This window comes from Pseudopodoces humilis, chromosome 24 (assembly GCF_049639895.1).
Source record: "Pseudopodoces humilis isolate 2021_Gansu_Grassland_sample_001 chromosome 24, ASM4963989v1, whole genome shotgun sequence".
NCBI classification, from domain to species: Eukaryota; Metazoa; Chordata; class Aves; order Passeriformes; family Paridae; genus Pseudopodoces; species Pseudopodoces humilis.
Window position 1 is genome coordinate 2,630,004 of NC_142223.1, and position 13,679 is coordinate 2,643,682.

At 43.9% G+C, this 13,679-nt stretch overlaps 1 protein-coding gene across 1 annotated transcript; it reads right to left on the reverse strand.

The window, feature by feature from the left end:
- Positions 1-1,706: 1,706 nt before the first annotated feature.
- Positions 1,707-3,283, reverse strand: LOC102109850 (C-type natriuretic peptide 1-like). The gene is made up of 2 exons (XM_005528304.1): positions 3,191-3,283; positions 1,707-2,012 (listed from the first exon to the last, which is right to left on the reverse strand). Exons 1-2 carry the CDS (start codon positions 3,281-3,283, stop codon positions 1,707-1,709), a joined length of 399 nt encoding a protein of 132 aa, XP_005528361.1.
- Positions 3,284-13,679: the final 10,396 nt, after the last annotated feature.

The following is a 13,679-nucleotide window of genomic DNA, read 5'->3' on the forward strand; positions in this document are numbered from 1 at the left end:
CTGTGAGATCCTCCCTGCTGCAGAGTTACTGGGAGCTGTGAACAAGCTTTAGGCTCAGATTTATTTGAAAGGAGGCTGTAAACTTCCCATTAGCACCAGCTCTACATTGTTTGACACCCTGATGGGCTCTGGGGATTATTAACCTTTCCACCACAGGGGCTGTACCTGGGCCAGCCCTGGGGTAGCACACCTGAAGAGGGACTCCAAGAAAGCTGGATGCTTTCTGTTGAGCTCCCCCAAGTAAGCAGATCTGCTTCTTCTTAGCCTAAGTAAATACTTGGTTTTAAGCCATGTATAGACCAGCTATTGGTATGGAATTACGCTGGAAGAATAACACAATTTTCATCCTGGACTTTAATTCTTTATTTGATTGGCGGAAATCTTAATTTTCTTGTGATTTCTTTTCTTAGGAAAGGCAATTCAGAGTGTAATAAATTCATTCTGGACTAATCCATCAGTGGAGAGCTGTCTATATTGTCTATGCATATGGCAACAAATAGTTTTCACAGCTGCTGCTGCTTTGTTAATAAAGTTAATTTAAACATATTAGCTAGCAAACAACATAAGACCTAACCAAAAATGTTAAACAAAGAAGCCTTCAGGATATGTTTTTCAATTTTCTTCTCAGTGCTTTGAAATACCTGGATCTGCCTATAGAAGAGTAGGGTGCCTTTGAATTTCCTTCAAAGGAGGGTAGTATTGTTTTGGGGTTTTTTTTTTTTTTTGGTTGGGGGTTCTTTTTTTCTTCTTTTCTTTTTTTTTTTTTTAATGAGTTATACTACTAAGAAAAATTTGTTTTTCTCCATCAGTGGCAGATCTAAACACAGAGTCACTGCTCTCTAGTGATGTCTGCTAAGAGAGCTGCCCTTTGTTCAAACTGTGGGGCAGAGACTTGGGGCTTTGTGTCCTGGTTTGTGTTTAGCAGACAGAAGCCCTCTGAAATGCTCCTGAATTCTCATGTCTAACTGCAAACTAGGGCTCTGGTTCAGGAATGAAATATGAACAAACCACACAGCAAGCCTTGAAGCAAATTCACTACATTATGGAAAACAATTTATTACCTGTGATATAATGAGACTTCTTCATTTATACATTCAGTAAACAAACAGTACAAATGTATTTTCTGTAGTTAATTTTCAGATAGATGTTCACAAATAACTACTCTGATACAAACAGGCAGTAGAGCAAAGGTGTGTTCTGTTGGCCAGGTATATCAGAGGAGAGGTGTGTGCACATCAGGTAGAAAGCAAGGGGTGCTTTGAAACACCACAGTCCTGTCAATAAAGATGAATAAGTAATAGAAAGATAACCATACAGCATTTCACACATGGAAATTAACTGGTTTCTCACTGTTCTAGTGGCAGATTTAGCCCCACTGTTCTGCTCAGAATTTATTTGGACTGAAACAAGTATCCCTGTGGAGCTGGTGAAAAAGCTCTCTCATCTTCTGATACAATATGAAATGCTTACAGCTGACTCAGAGGAAGGAGGGAAAGCAAGTAAAGCAGAGGTGTGGCATTCACAGGTTTTAAGTCTACATCAGTGAATTCTGAGGAAGGTAAAATAATAAACTGATAGGAAAGTAAAACTTACTTTAAGGCACCATTTCCTTGAAGCTGAATTAACGCTGCTTTTTTGCATATTTCTGTAAGTTATACATGAATACACAGAATAGCAGCCTCTGCCTTTCTCTTACCGTAGCAGAGTCAGCATCCTAGTCCACTCAGTGACCCAATTCTGTCTAATCTGACACCAAAACAGCCCCTGGAGAGCCCCTTTTTTCTTCTGCCTTGGTATCTACGGGACAAGCTCAGGAGGTCACTGAAGAATCTCTGGATCGCGCCGTCGCCCATGGAAACGTTCTCGGGCTGGTCCCTGGGGTTTGGGATCCACTGGAGTTCAGTGTCTTGCTGATCAAAGACTCCTGCTGGGATCAGCTCATCTTGCTCGTGGTCCCTCTCTTCTGAGACAGGGGGCTGCTCCAGCTCCTCATTTAACAATTTGGCCAGATTCTGGAAAAAGGGAAGGGAAGGGAAGGGAAGGGAAGGGAAGGGAAGGGAAGGGAAGGGAAGGGAAGGGAAGGGAAGGGAAGGGAAGGGAAGGGAAGGGAAGGGAAGGGAAGGGAAGGGAAGGGAAGGGAAGGGAAGGGAAGGGAAGGGAAGGGAAGGGAAGGGAAGGGAAGGGAAGGGAAGGGAAGGGAAGGGAAGGGAAGGGAAGGGAAGGGAAGGGAAGGGAAGGGAAGGGAAGGGAAGGGAAGGGAAGGGAAGGGAAGGGAAGGGAAGGGAAGGGAAGGGAAGGGAAGGGAAGGGAAGGGAAGGGAAGGGAAGGGAAGGGAAGGGAAGGGAAGGGAAGGAGGGGTTTGGGGAACTCTCATTATTTCCATATAAGCCATACTCAGTGCTAAGTTTGAGGACGTATTTCTGAGCTGTCAGACTGCCAGTGAAGTCTTTCCTGGAATTTGGCTTATGGGATAAATGATGAAAAATTTGAAAAAGGCCTGATAAAGTGTGAATAAGAAACAAGAAAAAAAACTAGTTGATATCTAAGAGAATTAATGCAATGGCAGGAGACATGCTGAAATTGGTTCTGAAGGATTATGTTATTCATTTCTTTGCACACTGGCAATTCCAGCTCCCTAGTGCAGAAACTAAAATGTTTTTTCTTAATGACTTTGAATTCCTGCACAGACAAATACACATAGGTACACATACACACTTTTTCTTCTATTTTACACCTGGTAGTCACAAGCAGGGGCTGCATTTCTGCAGAGCTGAGGAGGAGATCCTGCAGGTACAGCCCCTTAATTCCTTTTTCAGCTAAAACTGGGGGCTTCAGGGAGGAGCATTCAGGTGACTGCTCTAGGGCTTTAGACCACAGTCCTTCCAGAATAATTTCTTTTACTCCAAAAGCTTATTCTTACACTCAGTAACAGGATGAGCCTAAATGTACAATCCCCTAACTGAACCCACAGGGAAAAAAACCCAAATATTTTCCTTTCAGTTGCCTCATGTGATTAGAAATTTAAATCCAGTGATCAATCACTTTAGTTTCCTCCATTTAACAGCTTTGTGTCTGCCCATCTCAGCATTTCTGCTGTCATGATGTCTCTTTTAGATGGTTTGGAAGAAACAGAGCTCATCTGACATGTCTAATTCCTAAAGAAGAATCTCTTGAGCAGCCCATCACTTACCTGTAAGCTGGAAATGGATCTGGCTCCTGCCTGGTTTTGACTGACAATAAGCAGCAGAAGGAATCCAGGGGAAAAAAGAAGTTTCAGATTCATTTTGGTGTCTCTGATTCCTCTTCCCTTAAGTCTCTCCAGTTCAGTGCTGCTCTGTGTCTCCAGCTATCAGCATTTATATTTTCCTCCAACCCCTCCCAAATCTACCTTTAGAGTTCCTTCTAGAGCAAGGATTGGTTTGAGGTTTTGATCTGTTTTCATCCACCCAGGAGGAGGAGGAGGAAGAGGAGGAGGAGGGAAGAAATAGTTCTCTTTTCTGGTGGTGAATTAAAGGAGCATTTTCCACTTAGGCAATGCAGCATCATTCTGCTGCTTTGGTGCCACTGATGTACATGAGTGAGCAGAGCTCTGTGTTCCTTGGGCTGACTGCTAAACCTTTCTTTTTCATCCAGAAAAAAACAACTGTGAGAGAACCATAAAGTGAGAAAGGAGGTGAATGCTGTCCACCACACATTCACCTGGCTCCTTTGTCACTGTCAAGCACCAAACCAGAGTGATGGGCTAAGAAAACAGGCTGTGTAAGAACTGAGTGTTATTACATAATAATGATATCACAACATTATAACAGAACTTATTAATATGATGTTATTGACTGAAGAGGTGAAAGAGTGTGAAGAAGAAAGGAAAAATCAAGTATTACAGATATGACAAGTTGCAGTGGTTATTGGCCTGAATGACTGTGAGTGTGACCAAAACCAGACTGACATGCACAGACAGCTTCTACAAAGCTTAAGCTGAGGAAGAAATTCCTCTTTCCCTGGATCCAGCTTAAAATAGTTCCTGTATGTGATCTTTCTCAGTCTATTGTACACAATTTATATTAAATTTGCAATCAGTCTGAAAGGAAGAACAGGCTTGAAATCTGGCTTCACTGAAAAATGGAAATGTTCCTGAGTATGCAATAATACTTCTTGCCCTTTCATAGCATTTTTGCACACATGTGATGCACAGAGTTAAAGGCCATCAAGCTGGATCTCAACAGAGAAAATAGAAATTAAGGACCATCTGGCATTTTTCATCTGATATTTGACTTACTGAAAGCTTGCAAACCAGTTTTCAGTATCAACTTGCTGATCCTGTAATTCTGTGATGTGCCAGCAGGTTTAATGTTTTCAATGTTTTTTCATGGGCAGATCAGTTTGAGGCATAATTTTAAGTGTCTCTAGAAACGGGTGTTGTAAGGAAACAGCTTAAAAACATCCCTCTGTGACAGAAAGAGATGTCTGATGTTATTATATTGTTGGGGTTTTTTTGTTCTTGATGTTTGTGAAAAGCACATTTGAGATGAATCTTATTAGTAAATGAAATCATCGTCCCAGAGGTTTGAGGTGTGCACTTGTCAGTGTAACAACACAGTAAGAAAAGGTCAGAGCAGTTTCAGGTTCATCTTTTCCCCTCTCCAAAAGCCCAGGATTGTTTTGTTGCTTTGATTGGCTTGTCACAGGTCTGTATAATGTGGATAATAAATCTTCTGGACCTCAAGATCTCTGAAGTTGTTTTGGGGCTCTGCTGAATTGTCTCTGGTTGCTGCTGGACATTCATACACTAGTACAGTCCTCATCTATGACTATGTTGGTAAAATAATAATTAAGGCTGGACAGGACTTCTAGAAGTCTGTGGTGCAATCTTGTGCTAAGGCAGAGCCAGCTTAGACAAAATTTCTCAATGCCTTGTCAAGCTGAATTTTGGAAACCTTCAAGTAACAATGATTTACTAATATCTACTTGGAATTTTTCCTGTTGCCATTTGTGTCATTGTCTCTCAATGCACTGCAGCTGGATGCTGTCCATAAGCACAACAAAAAGATGTTCCATCTCCCCAGACAATGCCATTCCATGGGATTGTATTTCAGAGTGCTGCATAACCCAGGCAGCAAGGGCAGCTTCAGTCCAGGTAACCCACAGCTGGGTTCAGATCAGGTTTGGTGCAGTGGCAAGTAGCTAGAAACAGAAATACATCCAGCAAATGTCTCTGCTTTACATTCCAGATCTTCTCAGGGCTCAGATGAGCATCAAACTCAATGTCTGAATATTCACAGAGATTTATCATTGAGGTGGTGCAGCTAAGACAGAGACTTCAGCACAAACATCAGCCTAGGAGAAGGGAGGAAACCCTGAGGACAGCAGAAAATATTTGGGAGGTAGGAAATGGCTTTGTGTCCCTTTTTGAAGTGTTCCTTTGTATGGCAAGTCCTTCATATAGGATGGAAGGAAGAATCAAGAAGACAGCAGGTTGTGTTGCTCATCTCCAACAACAAATTGTTTCCCAGCTTCCTGAGATATTTCTCCTGTATCATCAGAAATCTGATTAAAGAGCAGGATTGGGCAAACTATTCCTCTGGGGATAGATTCTGATCCTGGAATTGTGTGATGTGTGTCCTCATCCTGTGAGGAAGCTGAGCTCTGAAGCTGATAGCACATCTTGGGCTTAGGAAAGGTATCATGAGAGCACTGCTGCAATAACTCATCTCCCTCCTCCCTGGCTCAGTGACCCCTTTAGCCTCCCTCTCCTCCCCAGCTGCTCAGGCCAACATTCCCTGGCTGGCTGAAAGGGCAGTGACGTTTCTGCAGTGGGAATCTCAGAATCTGTGAGGGAAGCTGGCACCAGGGGCCCCTCACTGAGGCTTTAACATTTAGCTCTGACATCTGCCCGGTGTCCCCTCGCTGCCCTGAACCCAGCTCTCTGCTCACTGCTCTGCTCTGGGGTGTGCCAAGGATGTATTTGCTTTGGTCTGTTCCGTGCTCACTAATTAATGCTCACTGATCTCTTTGAATGGATGGAGAGGGGATGTTTTCCTCTCCAGCCCTTTGGCAAAAGAAGGGCCCAAGGCCACCTGAGGACAAGGAGGGCAGCAGGCTGGTGTTTAGTAGCAGGTTGTAGGTGGTTCTGGAGAACCGGGTTTTGATCTCAAGATTTTAGTTTTAGGCTTGTTAGGTACATTTATCACCTTCCTCTGATGCTAATGAAGCCCAGCAGGGAAGCTGCAGTGATGGAGGGGAGAGCCTAACATGGATCCTCAAACAAACAGGAAACAAGCTGAGGAATTCAGAGCAATGGCACAAGAGCCTGGTGAGAGGCAGAGGCCTAAAGAAGCACTCACGTTCCACAAATCCTCACCTGAAACTCCTTTTTTGGCTAAGATTCATCTCTGGCAAAATGAGCAGCATCAGTTCATCTTGTTTTGGAAAGGTGGGAATGTCTACATAGACAAATAGATATTCACACTCCAGCCAAGACATGGATTAGCTGTGCTTCTAAGCCACGTAGGTCTTTTTAGTCCTGTGGCAGCCATTCTTGCTTCCCCATGATCTTTAAGCTGGATCTCAGAAATTCATAGGCTGATCTTGCACTAAACTGCTCAGAATCCAAGTTTTTCCTTCTCTGTGTTTTATGAGACACCTTTGGTGCTTGGTCTGAGGTCTGATTTGTCTACATGTTATTATTGCCTTGCTGTAGAAAGGCTGGATTTTCCGTGGGAGCAGCTGCACACAGGGAAGTTGTGGCGTCAGTCTGCACTTCCTAACTTCTGGCAGGAGAGACAAAGAGAACCCTTTGTGGACAGCGTGGACATGGCAAATCCCCAGCTGTTTTCAGCTGGGACATTTACCCAGCCCAACCAGAAGGTCCCTCCTGTGAGATCCCATCAACATTTGGTTATTGAGGTGTGTGGTGACCTCTCCTGGTGAGCAGAGAACGTGCCTCAAGTGTGAGAACAACTGCTAAAACCAGAGAAAACACACCAGACACTGAGAGGTCTCAGTAAAATGATTACTTCATAGTCAAAAACACGGTGCATGCATTACAACAAGGTTCTGAGTGTCTCTTTTTTGGGGGGTTTAGCCATGGAAGTGTGTGTGAGTGGCTGTGTCTTGGGAAGGCCCTTGGTATGTGTGTGGTATATGAATGGTTGTGCTGAAATTTAAAAGTTTGAGTGTCACATGGATGGCTGAGTTTAGCTTAACACTAGATATGTTAATCTGGACTCTCATCGTGGATTCTGCAGAATGTGAGTTTGTGTAAGAAGAGACAAAGGTATTTCTTAAGCATTTTGTCTGGGGTAACTCTTGCCAGGTTTTTCTTTGCGGCTCAGCTCATCCTGGCATGGCTGGGAACAGTGTCACCAGCGCCCATTGATCAAGGTTTTCTTGCCAAGCAGCCAAATCAAGGGGCAAGAGGTCACACTATCCCATTGTGCTATTTATTGCTGCATGCCATTTGTCAGTGTGGAGCGTGCAGAAGGTGAAGCCATTTCTAGAAATGGCCAAACAGCTACAGGAATGAAACAGTGCCTGTCCTAGACATTGCAGGCTTGTTTACTTCCCTTCTCCCTCCCCTAACAGACTGGTGATGCACCTAAAAATAACCTCACTAACTAAAAATGTGATCATTACATAAAGCCTGTCCTCCACAAAACCCTCAGCAGATTTTGTTCAGCCTGTGAGAGTGGCACTGTACATAACCTCAATTTTGTATTCCCAGAGCAAGATCCCAAGTGTCCAACAGTTTTTGACACATCTCAGATTTGTGGAATGTGCCTGACTAGAGAGTGTTGTAGGTCAGTCCCTGTGTTTTGAGAACAGGGAGATAAACTACCCTGATTTTTGTCTGGGATTCATGCATGTATTCTTCTTCCTACAAACATTTATGGTCCTTTTCATCAGTGCTGCTCATCAGTTCAGGTACAACTGCAAACTTGCACGTACCCACTCTTGCTTATTGTGATTAGAAGGCAAATCCTTCATGTCAAGCATTGCAGTTTGTGCCAGGATGGCCTCGCTGGAATTCTGCAGTGGATGCACATTGGGCTGTGTGTGAACAGAGGGCACCTTCTTGCCTTGGGTGGGTGAGCTGCAGTGGGAAGGATGCAGCTTCATCCAGAGCTTCGGGAAGCTGCTCTCTCTCAGGAACTCAGCGTGGCTGTGGTGGATCTTATCACCCACTGTTCTTGATTTGACAACTCTTCTTTGTTTTCCCAGAAAATACTCACTGTGATTGCCAAGCTTCTGGAAATAGCTGAAACCTTTTGTGGTGGAGGGTGGCATGGCAGTGGGCCAGAGGGACAGGATATTTTAGCTGTTGCTTCTCAGCCCAGCGTGATTGGCGAGCAGCCTTTCAAAAACTTAACACTCCTAAAGCTGTGATAAGGTGCTCAGGCTACAGGGCTGGAGGCTGTGTTCATGCTTGAGATAAAATCCGGTGTCAGCACCACCTTGACACCTCCCCTGTCACACCAGGCACCCCGTGGTCCTGCCATTCCCACCACCCTGCAAAGCCTCAGCACTGGGGGATCAGGCCCTGTGCTGCTGTCCCCAGGGGCTGCACAGCTCCCTGTGCCCTTGTGGTGACATTGAGCAGCTTGGAGGGAATGCTGTGGGGTGGAAGAGATCTGTCACCAAGGATTGTCACCCACAACTTTGGAGTCAACCCCTTTCCCTTGGGATGCACTGTCTGGATAAAAGAGTGGGGCAGTGTATACCAGGTGTGAGCTGGGGGATGTGCAGTGCTTCCCCAGGGGGATGTGAACACCAAATGCATTCCCTGAAACAGAAATCGTGGGCAGGCAGTTAAATCTTCTGTTAAAGTTAAATCTGTGGATGCTGAGGAAACCGATGATTTCTCCCAAGTTGCTTACAGTCTCACTCCATAAAAGTTAATTTGGAGTCAATTGGTTAGTGTCTATGGGCTGGCAGAGTTTTCTGGAATTATAGTAATTCATTAAATTAATTTATGGGGGCAAAAGACACACTTGTGTTAAACAACTGAATGCCACTGGAAAACTGTGAAAAATTGCAGCTGTGCCAATGGGCAGGAGAATCATTCCTGTAATCAAAATAGTTTAATCACTGCAAAACCCAGAGTTTAAACCCCTCCTTCAGGATGAGGGCAGGTTCAAAGGCTTCCACCTACACATGTGGTGTCAGCTTCAGCTCACAAAATCTCTCCTTTGTAATGGCAAGCTGTGTCATTCCCACGCTTTCAATGGATTTATATGGATGGGGAAAATGAGCAGAAATTTTCACCAAGGTTTTCAGTTCACCAAGTCATTGGAAAATTGAGGTTTCTAGTTAAGTTAATATGACTGTGAACCAGACTGGGTTCAAGAAACTGGTTGTGCTGATCAGCTGCACAGTTACAGCTGTAGTTCTCTCTCCCTCTCTCAAGGTGTTTCAGTCCAAACCTTGAAAGATTTTCAACCTATATGGGACTAAAATCCCTACTGTTATAAATGTTACAGCTCTGTTGATGCAGGGAAGGCTTTGGCTGATTGCACAAATAAAACCATTGACCTACAGCTCCCAGTGAGCACAGTCAGCTTTGTGTGCCAGTCAGCAAATAGCATTTCTACAGTTTGTTTGTACTCAGTGGAGCAGTCAGGGCTGAGTAGCAGCAGCACATGGAAGGGTTGTGCAGTGTGTCTGTGTGTCCCTGAGAGGCTGCAGGAAATGTTGGACTCACTTTCCTCCATGGACACCCTTAATTCAGACCTTAAACACCCCAGGTAACATCGCTGTGCCCCTCTGCTGAGAGCAGAATGGCCAAGTCTAAGTTTGATCTCTGAACTTCCTGATCATGGGAGCAATTTATTCTGTGTATCCATTCACTCCATCCCCCAGGCCAGGCTCTATCTGCTCTGATTTTAAAGTTGGATGGGAAAGGTATGCAAGAATAAGCAGTAATGGAAAGGTGGGGTAAGAATACAGCCACACAACCTGCTTTCTATAGAAAATATATTTTCAGTGCTTTCTGAAACATGGGAGAACCCTCCAGAGGGCCTTCATTCAGCACTCAAAATCCATCTTTGAAAAAAACCACTTTATGAACAGTTGCCTGTGCTTTAAATGCCTTAATTGTTTTGTTAAAACCAACACATCAGTATGGGCTGCACAGATAGAAGCCACAGAACCTCAGAGGCAGAAAATGCCTTTAGTATCCCTTTCCCACTGGAGATTCTTCACATAACTCCTGTGTTGTTTGACCAAGAGGATTTGCTTTACCCTGTCACCTCCCCGAGGATAACAGCACATTTTTTGCCTAGTGTTGAAGTGTGAGGACCATTGTGAGCCATGACATCATATCTGAGGCCAGAGCAGAACAGGAAATGACCAAGAAGGCCTAAAATATTGGCCATGGGAAGAATGAACATTCTTTGGCCTAGATAGGTCAGATGCACCTGACAAGTCTAATAGGACAAGGAGATCTTTCACACTTTAGCACATGATGGTATTTTAGTGCAGAGAGAGGGTTTGTAAGAGGCAGAGGTGAATCAGGGTGCAAATTCTCTAGATGACACACTAAATTAAATAAATACATAGATGACACATAAATAAAATAAATGACAATAAAATAAACCCTCTAGATGACACACTAAATAAAATAAATACATAGATGACACATAAATAAAATAAATGACAATAAAATAAACCCTCTAGATGACACACTAAATAAAATAAATACATAGATGACACATAAATAAAATAAATGACAATAAAATAAACCCTCTAGATGACACACTAAATTAAATAAATACATAGATGACACATAAATAAAATAAATGACAATAAAATAAACCCTCTAGACTAATAAAGCAGAGCTGCTCTCACACAGTGAGGAGTAAAGGCCTGAATAACTACTACTACTACTGCTCCAAATCTGACCTTTATTTAACTTCAGCAGGCTTAAGATGAATTCTGGGTCCCAACTTCCAAACACAGCTAGAACAGTAATTCCCCTCCAGATAAAAGAGAAAAGACACCAATATTAATGGCTATGGCTTTTTTTGGGGAGTGGAAGGGAGGGAAGGTCGTAATAGGAGAAAACCAGCAAACTTTATTTTCTAGGAAATTTAATGGTGATTTGCAAAAATAAATCATTATAAGTATTGGATCATACATAAACTGAATTTTCAACTGATTTTGTTTTCAACTGATGTAAACAAAAAAATTAGTCAGTTAAAAAAATAATTTTTAAAAAGGGAGTCAGGGAGGTTTTTAAGCTAAATTAAATGTGAGGTCTTAGTGGGTTACAAAGCTGAGGGCTTTTTTTGGTCCATGGTTCCATGGGTTGATCACTGAAGTCAGAGCCAAGATGAACCTTTGGATTCATGGGCTGAGTCATTTGGACTCATTTTTCCCACAGCACAGGAAACCTTGATTAAAGTTCAAACAGAGCTGACTTGCAGATATGTCTCATGTTCTCTTGCTGCTGGTTTTGTAGGTACTCACTTCTCCAAATTGCTAGAGCACATTTCACTCTGTTCATCTTTCACCATGGATCAAGTACTGAGAGCAGAATGACTTTTAAGTCTTTTTAGACTTCTAGGACTTTTTAGATTTTTAAGACTTTTTAGACTTTAACTACTTTAGGTCTTTCATTCTGTATTTGTATTGGGGGCATACAATTACATTTGTATGCCAAGGATTGACCAAGGATTTAAGTATTGCTTTGAGAAGTGGAAATGTGCATCATTTTGATGATCTGGGCTGTAGTCTAAGTAACTGTTTGTATTTCTCCCCTGCAAAAATGTGTGTGTGTTGCACTCCTGAGATTGTTGTCTGTGCATCTTTACACAGACCTCAAGACTTCACAGAAGCAAGAATGAATGAGAGCTTTTGCAGGCACTCAGTAATTGCCTCATGACCAGAAAATTTCTACTGGAAGAGAGATTCTGCATTTAAAACTTTCACACTTCCCCACTGTAACACCATGTGGCTTTTCCAGAGCTATTTTTCACACATCCCTAATCACTATAGCACTGTGCTTTAAACCTCAGAACAGACCTCTGCTTGTGTAGCTCTGAGAGCTTGATCTGGTACTCCTTAGCTTAGCTTCAAGGCAAGTACCTTCACTGAGGAAACATCCCTGACCCTCCAGGCTGAGCTTTCCTAGGCCCAGTGCCCACCAATTTGTTCCCTAATGATCCTGCCAGCCTGTGAAGCACAAGTGCTGTGTGGAAGGCAGAAAGCTCAGAAGGCAGGAATTCCTGGAGCAGCAAGAGGAGGAGGGCATGACAGGAAGAGGAGGCTGACACTTTGCTGAAGAGGCCCTGACAAACAGTGCAAGAATAGCAGTTGTGTGTGCTGGCTGCAGATTCCCTTATCGGGGAGCGAGGGCGGTGGGTGCTGTCGACACCTCTGCCTCGCGCCCTGCTCCGCAGATACTGAGTGCCCTGAACAGCTTCCAGGGCTCCATCCCCGAGCTTCCCAGGACCCTTCCATGCAGCACCAGGTGACATCACTGCCAAATGCCATCTAGGAGCTTCCTGTGTCACATTCCCAACTGGAGAGCCTCTTGCCAAGTCCTTGTCATTCTACACAGTCTTTTTAGGAACGAATGGTCTAATTTTAACCCTCCTGCCACAAACACCTTCCTGAAATAAGTTCTCGCTCTCTCCTGCCTTGTGCATCAACTTGAGAGTTTAAAAACAAAATCCCTCAATCGTAGTGTCCAGAGCTAAGGCCTGTGAGCCCTGGGAAGGAGCAGGAGGCTGTGCCAGAGTCTGGTGTCACTGTTAGACCCATACTGAGCTGTGAGGAGAGGAATGTTCCACAGACACACACTCAGGTGATGCCCATCACAAAGCTGCATGGATCTGATCCAATCTGAATGAGCTGTTCTGTATTTCAAGGATGTTGCAATAGAAAGAACTTGTTGTTTTCCGGACTGGCTGCAGCCAGAGAGGTGCAATAAATGGGTTTAGTGTCCTCTGTGGTGTGCCTAGAACAACTGCTCTAATCACAATCCTTTATTTTTTGGGGTCTAACTAGGTGAGGCCTGGCCTAGGAGTGAACAAACTAGTTCTGATCCCACTGTGATGTCAGTTCCCCTCTGTTGTGCTGTCCTTGAAGGACAAAGCAGTGACCTGCATTGAGAACAAGTAAAAAACACAGGAGAAACAGGAATTATTGTGAGATGAGGACAAGGAGCACAAACTCCACAATATCACTGGGGATTTATGTTCCTGCCTTCTGCAGTTTCCATGGAGGTGAATATGTGAGCTCTTACACCAAATGATCAATGCAAGCCTGAACCATTTTTAATTAGCAGAGTGTAAAAAGCCACATCTTTAAAGAACCCTCTAAACAGGAAAGGAAAATGTGTTTTCAGGCAGCTGCTGTCTTTATGTTGCCCTCTTGGGGGTGACACACAGATCCCTTATGTTCCTTTAGACCTGGTAAAAGCAACTCCTTGTACCTGCAGGTTATTTGATCAGGTAATGGACTCCCCGTGGTCTCCAGTGCACTAAGTCCTAAAGGATAAATAGAAAAAGGCAAAAAGTCCTTGGGGATGTCACCAGATCCCAGCCTGACTTGTCCATGGGGCCTTTTCTGGGCAGAACTTCAAGCAAAGAGCAGCAGCCCCCAGGCTGATCCCCAGAGCTTTGCCAGGGTCGCTGTGAGGTGGCCCAGCCCCTGCAGGGTGGGAGGCTGGTGGCCACAGC